Raw genomic sequence first — 11,411 nt, 5'->3', positions numbered from 1 at the left:
TCGCCATAACTTCCACATGATCAGACTCATGCGCTGAATTTTGGGGCGGGGTGGGGTGGCCACACAGCTATGAAGGCTGCCTTCAGGTACTGCCCAGGCTCCACCTGAGCTCATCACCCTGAAACCAGGAGCGGGCGGGCTCTGCCCCTATGGGGCGACCCAAACCCTAACCCCCCGCTGTCCCCGGGGACCCCAGGCTGTAATTGCTCCCCCGTGGAGGCGGCGGGGGGCCGCGCACGTCGGTAACGAGCCCCCCTCAGAGCCCAGCTCCCCCCGGGGGCAGCGGGCAGGCTTTCCCCGGGGCGGGGCGGGGCCGGGCCCTGTCAGAGCCGCAACATGGCGGCCTGCGGGAGGCATGGGGAGGGAGGGAGGGAAGGAGGGAAGGGGGGGGGCGCGGGACTCCCCTGGCGGTGACGTGTGTTGCCATGGCGACGCGCGGGCAGCGTCTCGCGCCGGGTGGGGGGGAGCGGGGGGGATGACAACAAATATGGCGGAGAGGAGCAGGACGGCAGAGACGGGTCAGTGCCGGCCGCAGGCGCCTGGGCGGGGGGAGAGGGGAAGAGAGGAAGAGACCCCCCCCCTTCCATCCCTTTCTGCAGGGGGTGAGGGCTGCTGCTGGCAGCAGAGGGGAGGAGAGGGGCTGCCTGGCTCGGAGCCCTGCTCTCCGGGGAGCGGGAGGGGAGCGCCTCCTGGCTGAGGGGGAGAAGGGGTCCGGGGCGGGAGCCCCCTGCCCAGGGAGCTGGGGAAGGAGGGGCAAGGCCCCGTGCCTTGAGGTGAGGGGCACCTTCCAGGGGGTAAATGGTAGTGGGGGGTGATCCTTCAGGCAGGGGAAGGGGGAGAAGCCCCAGGCTCTCAAGCCCTGTCAAAGGGGGGAGCCCTGTCCCAAGGAGAGCCCCCCAGCCAGGCTGGCACCCCCCAGCCAGCCCACACGAAACGTGGGGGGCAGCCCTGCAAGAGGCTGGTGGGGCAGCCTGCACCACGCACCCGCCTGCCTGCACGGGGCAAAGGTGGTGGTGGTGAAGAGCAGAGCAGAGCGGTGGACAGGGGTTCCCCTCACGTGAGAAACCTCAATCTACTATGTCCAGAATGGAAAAAAAATAGATTTGAGGTTGGAATAAAAGCTGCACCACAAGGCTGATGGCTTGGGGCTTGACCCACAGGTGCTGCTTGACCTGTCCCCGGAGCCCTAAGGAGTCTGGAGGCTGCAGAGGGACAGCCTGCTGCATGCCTTGCATCTCACATGTGCTATTCTGCCAGGGTCTCTCTAGCGGAGGTGCCAAGTGTTGTTCTTCCTATTCAGGACATATTAACAATGGCTCTGACTGTGTGTGTATGTTGAGATAAGTTTGTCATGAAACTCAAGTTTTGTGTTTCTTCCTGAGTGGTAAGGATCCTCTAGGTACAGGGGTCTTTCCTATTGTAACAAAACACCGTGAAGGTCTTTTCCACCCCACAAGAAAACAAAACCACCCAAATAATTTATGAAAATTCAAGTTATTAACATTGTGAGGATGAAACAAAGATAATGACAGTTTTTCTGAATTTTTAATATCCCGCAGCACCATGCATAAATTATCTAGCTTCCTGAACCAAAAGCTCATTTTCCTTGCCTGCTGTTAGCTGCTGTGCATGTGCTTTTCTACCTCAGAAGTGGCTCCATGTTTAATGAAGATGCATTATCTGTAGAACTGACTTTGGATTTTAGGACCATTCAAGGTGAAAAAAAGTGATAACTACATGAAATGCTCTTGAACTCTGGAAAAAAAAAATACCATGAAGGCTATGTCTGAGTAGATTGGCTTAAGGTTCTTCAACTCCCTGTCTGTTTCAAGCTTGCTGTCTCTGAACACCCAAAACCACACCAAGAAGTTTATTATACATTAAACTTGTCTACAAGGCAGGTGATCTGTTTCATCTGCTGTGCAACACTGTGCTAAGCACAGCTGATCGGCTCTGACTGCACCACGGAACAGGGAATGCATCTCCAATGGCCACCATTCGACTTCGTCAACTTTCCTACGGACTTCATCCACCTATGCCTATGTCTTTGTCAGTAACTTTATATAAAATGTGATGGAACTTACCCACTGTTTCTGTATTAGTACATAAAGTTACATTTATATTGTGCTCACTGCTTTAATCTTTAAATTTGCAGCCTTACAGTATTTGCTTTTTATTTTTAACCTTGACATGAGCTTATTCACATCTGTCCATTTCAGCTAGGTAGTCAGTCACTTTCTCATAAACGCATCAATTCCATGAGATTGCGCTGAAATCATGTTTCATTGCGTGTCCTGATACATATCCATTTAAATTTTGCAGTGCCTGTCTAGCCATTTTGCAGCTGTAATCTGTGGGTCCCTCCTGTTTGGAGAAACCAGATGAAGAATTAAAACATAAAGAGTCAAAAAGATAACACCAAAAATTTTCAGAGATTCATGGGGCTTGGGGAAAGCGAGTGAAACAAATTTATGGTTCCCATTTTTAAGAAAGGGCATAGAAGGTAGGGTCTGGAAAAAGTTTCTGGTTTTCCCCCTTAAACTTCGGTTTCTGACACTGTTTGAAGTGCAGAGAATGTAGTAGCTAGGGAATATTCTTGCTCATGGTGCATCCTGTGTACTTCCTATGTCCTCATGCTATGTCAGATATGGACTACTCTTGAGGAGATCCAGGAGTCTAGCTCCAGAACCTGCATTTTCCACACATCTAATTTTTTCTGCATTCATGCAGGGAGAGCAAAGCCATTACAGGAGGGCTGAACATTGTTCAAACCACATAAGCTGATTTAGCTGGTATGACTATATTATACTTGCTGTTTCAGTTTTGCAAAAACACCATGTTTTTATTCCTGGATTTGTCAGAGAAACACAATTCCAGAATACACAAACAATAGCTAAGTCTTATCTTTCCATTTTGAAATACTGTTATTTCTAATTTTCAAATGAGAAGACTGCATTAAAGAGATATTAAAGGTAATTTACCCATGCTTTATAGCAGCACAGATTACTGGTATGGAAGTGCTATTCTTCTCCTTGTTTGCTTATAAGGTATTTTCAATCTTTCTAAACTCTTAGCTTTGAAAACATGCTATGTCAAGTGCTTCTGTATATTAATTATGCTTTATGGAAAACATATCTTTTTATCATGTAAAAATTTTGCATTTCAGTTTACCTTTCTTACACTGGTCATTATATGTACTGTTTCCATATAAAAATATCTTCTAATGATTTTATTCCTTTTTCATGTAGAAAATTTTTACTTCTGTAGTAGTTTCTACAAATTTTTATTTTTATTAATAGGGAGGGGTGTTAGGACACAGAATTCTACAAAGATAGAATGCTCTCAACTCTTACTGTACTGTTATACTTAGCTTTATTTTCTAGATTATGGTTTAAGCCAATCTGTGTGTTTCAAATGAGATTGAGATTTAATATGGAAGGTAGATTACTTCACATCTGTCTACTGCAGAGCGCATTATGTGGTATGATGCATGCTGGACTAGGCAGACATCTGGTCTAATCCATTAAAATAGTTCCTCTGTGTTCTGATGTTTGGTTAGAGCACTACAAAACATCGTGTTTTATTCTGGATTAATCAATCATTTCTCCATTGCACTTGGCTTCTTATTCTTACCTGTTTCCTTGGAACTGCTCAAATCATATTTCTGCAATAGGCCATAAGTTTGTTTGCTTGCTTCCCTAGGTAGGTTCTTCACATTGCAAGCTTGGAATCTAAATTAAAAGCCATTTAACCTTCACTAATGAAGTCTGCAGGAGAATGAAAGGGATTAAGTTCAGGTGCTTCTTGGTGTCCGTTCCTCATATTACGCTCAGCTGAACTTGATGTCTCACACCTTCAGAAATGCAGCATATAGTGAGATGGCCTGCTTAGTTAAGTTTCCTCCAAAAATTTAACATCATTTTTCTGTGATTCTGTGATTTTTCCAATTCTGTAGCAAAGATGACCTTGTTAATTTATCTAAGGAAGGTTTAGGAATAGATCAAAGTGAGCACAGGATACCTGTATTTGATATATTTTTTTTGACTCATTAACCACTCTTTATCAAGATGTGACAATAACTGCATAATTGTTTTATCTTTCTGATAAATAGAAAATGAAGATCAGATGAAAGTATTTAACTTTTCAGACACAGATCTAGCTAAACTACGTGGATCTTGCCTAACTACTGTGTTTTCCTCAAGTTACTGTTCTTCTGTCGGTCTGTGTTGTTACCAGAAGACTTGCCTCTTGGGGTCTGGCTGGCCAGAGGGTGTGGGTTATTCCTGGGCTTTGTAATAGTTGTCCCTCTTGGGGTAGGTGTACGTTAGCCTGGATTGGAAGCTTAATGTATTATCCTGTAGTTGCTAGTCGTTTTGTGGGTATTAGTATTTCTGGTGTTTCATCAAGTTCCTGTTGCTGAACTAATAGCGAAAATAAAAAGAAGATATTTATTCATGGTCCTGGATGGGGTATGAATGTGTCTTGAAACCAAAGGTCCTTGTTACTGGGACAGATTTCTCAGCTGGATGAGTAGGTGTTTCATGTTCAGGTACGTGTTGTGATAGTTACCCAACAGAGCCGTGTTAACTCACGTTTCATATTAGAACTGGTAAGGGTTTTCAAAAGTATTTGCAGTTGGGCTGGCCTGGCTGCAGTGAGGACAGCTTTAAACTACTGTTGAATGCTGAAACATTCCTCAAAGTTTTGGTAGTAATTAAAATTTCTAAAATGCTTAGGGTTGAGATCATTGTTTCACCGATCGGTGTGTGGAGAGCCTGAGTGATGTTGTGTAAGTTCAGCAGTGCTTTCTAACTGATTTTAATGTGATAATGCTGAGCTAGACTGCTTTGAAAGAGAGCTTTTGATTATTCATTCTAAAAGAATAATTATTCTCTTAAAAATACTTAATCACATATGGTACAAACGCATTCTAGTATCAAGAACATACTGCTTTCTTTTAGGTGGCAGCAGCTGCTAAATAAAGAGCTGAACTGAATTAGACAACCAGTTCCATGGTCTTTTTTTTTTTTTTTTATTTTTATTAAATATAGGCCTTATGGGTAACTAGACTCTCTCATTCACCAGTTTTGTCATGAGGAAATTTAAAATAGGAGAAATCACTTAATTATTTTAACAGTAATACTTGTAATCTCAGTCTTTAAAGTAACACCAAATGTCGCTGGCATTTCTGGTCTCCTAGGCAAATTTAATTTCTTAAATTTAATTCTTTCTTAAATTCCTCCTGAATGTTGAAGTGTATATAAACAACATAGCTTATTTCCTAATCTACACAAATACATAGCTTTGTACTTTACTAGCCTGTACGCATAGCTGAATTCCAGTGTTGGGGAAAAGAAGTGGAACCTTGGTGCTGAAAGGGATCTGTCTCCTGTATCCTCCTATCAGCAGGAAAAGGTTTCAAGTCATGGAAATTGTAAGGGTAGTGGGCCCAGACTTGCAGATGTTCCCACACCATAAAGAGCTATTTGCAGTTGTTTATGAAATGCTGCAGGATGTATTTGTAAACAAATTGAGAACGTGTTTTGTTCAACAAACTCATTTGCCAGAGCTTACTGACAGCATGGGCATGTTTTAACTTAAGCAGTTCAAAGTCAAGGGGATATTAGAGAGGTTTATTAGTAAATTTGAAGCACTCTAAGACCATTAACTACTTCAGCTTTTAGTGCTTAAGTTGGAGTATTTATTGAAGTAACTCACAAAAATTAATTATAGTTACTACAGAAAAATAATATAGTAATCATTGTACTATGTTGCTGATAGACTGATATTCAACTTATTTCCAACTTTTTCAATTATCTAGTAGCAACAATTCCAACTCCCCACTAGAAGAATTTGCTGAAGAGCTGCTAGTGTATTTTTGGTGCTGATAGCTTTGATCATGTTTCTATTGCATAATTTGCCAAATAAGGAGACCTAAAAAATATTAATGAAGGCTTTATTCAGCCAGAAGATATAATTTAAGAAAAAGAAAGAGAAACAGCAATGCGTTGAGTATTCCGGTTGCCACCTCTTAATGGTTTACCATTTCCTAGCCATGTTTCAAACAGTTTTTCTCTGACAAATAATCAAAGCTTTTGAAAGTTACTTACCTCAAGCCTCCCAACATTTTTTCTTTCCAGTGAAGTTCAAAACACCCTATTAATTATTAGCGCTTGTGAGAGGAGGTTTCTGAATTTATAAAAAGTAAAATGAGACATATTGAGAATTTTAATAGGTTTTATACTGAAATTTGTAAAACAAGTTTCTGCAAGTTTCTTTAGTGTTTCTGTCACTGTATTTTCTAGGCAGAAGTCTCATGCAAAAAAAAAAAATCAGATCAGACTCACAATGCATTTATATGGCCTACATTGCATTTCTGTGTTTTGAAGTTGAATTTTATAGATACAAAGCTCATTAAAATAGGTTTTAAATTCAAATTCTTGTGTTAAAAGGTAGCTGGCTAGATCTCCACATGGGACCACTGACAGGACTGGAAAACATAGATCTGCAGCACAAGCCCAATTATCAAATGGGATATCTAATAGCAATAGCTGTTACCTCTCTCAGAAGAACTGGACAACCTGTCTACACGCAGGCTGTTTTCCTTCCTGCTGCTCTTCTTTCCTCCACCAATATCTGCTTAGGAACAATAGCTATAAGGTGAAATGATGATGTAGTTATCTTCACTTAAAAAACAAACAACAAAAAAAAACTAGGATACCTCAGTAACAGAGAACACCAAACTCTGTGTAAGTGAGGCGCTACAGGATGCGGAGTGGAATTTGGCTCAGGTACTTCTTGCTGTCACTCAGATCCAGCTGCTGCCCAGCAGCGTTGCTGCAGGGTGTGGGCTGGCTCCAGCAGACCCCCCTGGGTGTTTGGACCATGCTACATCACTCTTGTTTCTGGTGGATTAACTCTGCTGCCCTTTTCCAGAACTGCGTGATTCTATAGAAACCAGCTCAGATTTCTCGAGTAATCCCCCAAAGTAGTTGGCATGCAGAGCCATGACACAGCATTGCTATGTTTAGATTGCATTGTACCTGAGATAAGTCTTTCCAGGCTCAAGCTGTGTCTGCAATTAATCTACAGTAGAGGTAAAACCAAATTACAAGTAAGTGAGAGTTGGCTATAGGTACACGTTTTTGTGTTCATATTCCAGTTTCCTTGTTACGGTGTCTCTGAAACTCCTCATTTTCTTGACATTACCACAGAGGCCAAGTTTGTCATTTAAGAGCTTGGAGTGCTCTTGAATTGTGGAGTGCTCTGCTTTTTTTTTTTTTTTTTAACCTTAGATTTTTAAATATATTTTTTAAAGCATTTGTACTATTTGTCAGTCAGATGGTTTGTGAAACTCTACCAAGTAATAATCATGATTCTGATTTCATTTTGTGAATTGTGCAAATTGAAAGATGTGGACTTCATATTAATTCTAGGGCCCTGATCCTGCAAGTGCCTGTAGATGTGAGATTGTGGATTTTTTTTCTTGATGTCGCTGCTTTCATGAGTAAATCTATTCATGTATGTATGTGTATAGTAAAGTGTTTTCATGATTGATTCTGGTTTAGGATAAGTAATGTATTAAGGTTAAAGATAAAATTTATACAGTGTGATACATATGGTTTCTAGTATACATATCTGTCTCTGTTTTTGCAGTATGGTTAACTGGCCTGATTCATAGAACTGTAGTGGCAAAAATCAACCATAGAAAAGGTTGTGGGAGGAGAAAATAAAAATATATATATATTTTAAGTATTATTATTATTACATAAATTTGCTATCTGACTTTATTTCACTTGCTAATTCGCATAGCTATTTACTTAGCAGTTGCTCTCCCAGTTGCAAGTGAAAACGGGCAAGATTTCGCTTTTACATATTGTTTCATAATCACCTTGAAAATGTGTTGAATTTCAATCTCTACAAAAACAAGAGGAAAGTCAGTTCCTGTGAAACACCAGAGCAGAACAGCAGGAATCCATTCCAAGGAAAGCCCAACAGGAATTATTACAGGTTTGCTGATGTGTTTTTGTTTGCAATAAGCAGTGAAGTTACTGTAGGATCACAGCAAACTTTAGAGCTGGATAACACCTATCAAATGGCTGTCATGTTTTCATGCATGTAACCTGCACATGGGGTAGCGTATACTCGATTAATGAAATATTCCTCAAATAACATATACAAATCCCGAGGCAGTAATTTTTTTGTTCTGTTTTGGTGGTGGTAATTCTCCATGTAAAGCAGGACTGTGAGGTAAACTTGCCTCTGTACTACTTACTTGTATCTGCAGTCTCTACTACTGCTGAATCACAGATGTTTTGTAACTACGCAGAATAGTGTTATATCTGCTGGTTATTTTATTTCTAAGCAGAACAAATAATCAGTAATTTGATCTCAGCTTTCTGTGTGTAAGTCTTCTAGTAGGTAGAGTTTTGGTTTGTGTTCTGAATACTTGAAATAATTTGTATGCATTTCACATTCCTATAAATATTGTATCAACATAGCATTTGCTTAGTTAAAAAAAATGCTGAATATGGTGTATTAGTTAGCAGTGTTCTCTGTAGTTAAATTCCTGTTACTCTTGCATCAGCAATGTAGTTAATGGATCAAATGTGCTTTGCTGACATTTTTATATCAGGAAACAGGAATTCTGAAACAATATTTAAACCTTTTGCTCTACTGTACTTTGTGAATAAAATAAAGCACCACAATGATCTAATGTTTGATATGAAATTCTAGATTATGCTGAAGTGTTTATTATCTAGAGTAACTTCAGTTGTGTGAGTAAGCAATGCTTGGGTGGAAGAAATCCACAGTGGCTTAAACTTGTAGTTTGGAATGGACTGTTTCAGAAAGCAGAGGCAAAGACACTATTTGCAACTAAGAATTTACAGGAGTTGTTTTAATGATTAATTACGATTATGAAAGTAACAGTGTAATTAATTTCAGCAACAGGGTAAAAATATTCCAGAAGTAGTATTAAAATCCCTATGTTATTTTAGATGTATTCTAGTAGATAAGATTTTTAACTCTTAAGTAAATAAATTAACATCTTCCTTGATGTGTCTGAGACTATTGTTGACTTGGCTGACAGAAGACATGCCTATCGCTAAATGAAAAATTAACAGGAAGCGAGGATAAAACCGTATTTCTAAGTTACACCCATTCAAGAGTCAAGGAAAAATAGAAGTGTGACCCTAAGAAGGATGCATGAATTAAGATGCATCATACATGGGATAGAAATTGTCAATGAACTTGCATCACCCTTACGTGAATCCACTATTACGTGTGAACTTGCAGGCAATCATTTTTATTTGTTACACCTAGCCCTAGCAGTTGCAGTGCTGTGCAGCTCCTTCTCTTCTAGTCATTTGTGAAAAATGGTGTTGAAGAGAAAGACACTGCTGTGTGGAGCTGCTGAGGTGCCTCCCCACAGGATTTTGCCTTCTCTGGGGCCATCACAGAGGGCCTGGTCTCCCCTGGCATGAGGATTCATTGCCAGTTGGTTGAGTCGGGAACTGAAGTCATGCATTGTGACCACTAGACTTAGTGATATTCAAATACATGTTTCTTTGGACAGGTGCATCCCCAACAAACCTACTGTAGCTACTTGTTAAAAAACAAAAAATCAAAATACCACTGAGTGGTGGGTTTGGTGGAGTACCAAAGCTGTCCCGAGGGCAGGCTCACCAGGCCTGAGGATGAGAAAAAAGCCTGATCCAAGCTAGAAGTCACAGCTGTATTACCTCAGCGCTGAACCTGAATTAATTTGCATAGTGTAGTTTATTATTGCTGGCACTGCATTACATTTATAGCTGGCTTTATTTGACCCTTTTTTGGATCACAGTACAGCAGCTGGTGTTGAGTAAAATATGGTATGGGCATCTCTTCAAAGACAGGTCTGGAAAGCCCCTGCTAAATCAGCAGACGTAAGGATGTCAACGGTACTAGGAACTCAGTGTGAAAGGTGTAATTTTCATAAAGAGCAAAAACACTGTTTCTAAGTTTATTTAACCTAGGCAGTATTCTTGAAAGACTTCCATAGTACTTTGTACTTACTGAGGGACAGCTTTTGTGGGCAAGTATTTTAAAAGTGATTGTCAGGACTGGAGGGTATGAGACCTAGGACAAATAAAATAAATTATGCTTCAGCCTGTTGATAAAGCTGACATAAACATGTATCTCTGTTGTATCAAGAACAATTATCACCTGTTGGGTTGTCTTTGGTTTCCCAGCCCACAATCCTAATGAAGAGAGGCACACCAACTTAATGATTTACCTATTAAAGCTGAAATCTCTGTATTAAAGGCTATGTAGTCACAGGTCAGGATCATTGCATTGTTTGGTACATATTAGATGTTTTAGTTGCATCTAGCTGGCCTCAATGTGAGTTATTTTTAACATAAATATTCATTTTGTCATGACTTCTTTTTAGTTATGCTGTCATTAAAACAATTTAATTACGCTGTTCTCTTAGGATAAAGATGACCTGATTGGCATAGTGCACACTCCTGGTTAGGATATCATGAGCTGCTTGTTGCTTAATCACATGGCTTTCTTGTGGTCTTAAACCAGAAAAAACATTTATTCTATAATATAGAGCGCAAAACAAGGAAAAAAAAAAAAAACAAACCTCTGAGGAAGTAATGTTCCAGTTTTTGGAATAGAATACGATTTTACTGCATAGACTGGAAGTGGGCAAGGTGTTGCTTTGTCAGTGTAAGTATGGATTAGGTATGGTGTGCTTCAGACCTTCTGCGCTGAACTGAATCTGCACCAACTAGAACTAACTGAACCATCATCTCTTGGCTGGTGCTACTGAGGTTATTCAGAAATATCTTTTAGTAAGCATATTGTAGGCAATCATTTTGCATTTAAAAACCTTGCCAAATAAAGGTTTTTGAATATACCCAGGATAGATGTGGGTCTGATTAGTGTACCTAACAGCCTAGGTTCGATATCCTGCTTTTGTTAAATCAGTGCTCCGTACCTGGGCAGCTGCTGGAACTGTGGCATGGATATTTCCTTCCTTTCCTCTCACTTCTTCCATCTTCTTCTGTGTTACTATGAAAACAGGTGAATTTTTTTTTTTTGTAAGCTGTTTTTTTTTTTTTTTTTTCTTTTCAACATTATGCAGCATGGGAAATATTTGTAGCATTTTAGGATGCTTCCAGTGAACAGTAGTGCGTGACTCAACCACCTGCCTCTTTTTCCAGTTTTGCGGATAGTATCATGAGCTTTTGCCCTTACTTGACATTTTCTACTGACTGCAATTCCAAACCCTGCAATTGTCTGTGTATTTTGACTCAGTGTTTTTTGCAGGTCATGGGCATTCCTTGTCTTTGGGAAATCAGTTGCTTACAGGTTTCAAAAATGCATGGGATCTGGAGGAAAAAACCTTTACCTGTTGAGCT

General features: G+C 40.3%; 1 protein-coding gene across 1 annotated transcript in view; it reads left to right on the top strand.

Moving 5' to 3' along the window:
* Positions 1 to 475: 475 nt before the first annotated feature.
* Positions 476 to 11,411, top strand: part of AGBL4 (AGBL carboxypeptidase 4) — a gene marked incomplete at both ends in the record, with an annotated part of 937,634 nt that continues 926,698 nt past the window's right edge. The window contains one exon of the mRNA XM_082766598.1: positions 476 to 522. Coding sequence (XP_082622724.1) covers positions 476 to 522 — 47 coding nt within the window. The remainder of the gene's footprint in view (positions 523 to 11,411) is intronic.

This window comes from Aythya marila (genome assembly GCF_965140915.1).
Source record: "Aythya marila genome assembly, chromosome: 8".
NCBI lineage: Eukaryota > Metazoa > Chordata > Aves > Anseriformes > Anatidae > Aythya > Aythya marila.
The sequence above is the reverse complement of the archived record's forward strand: the minus strand, read 5'-3'. Positions and strand labels throughout refer to the sequence as shown.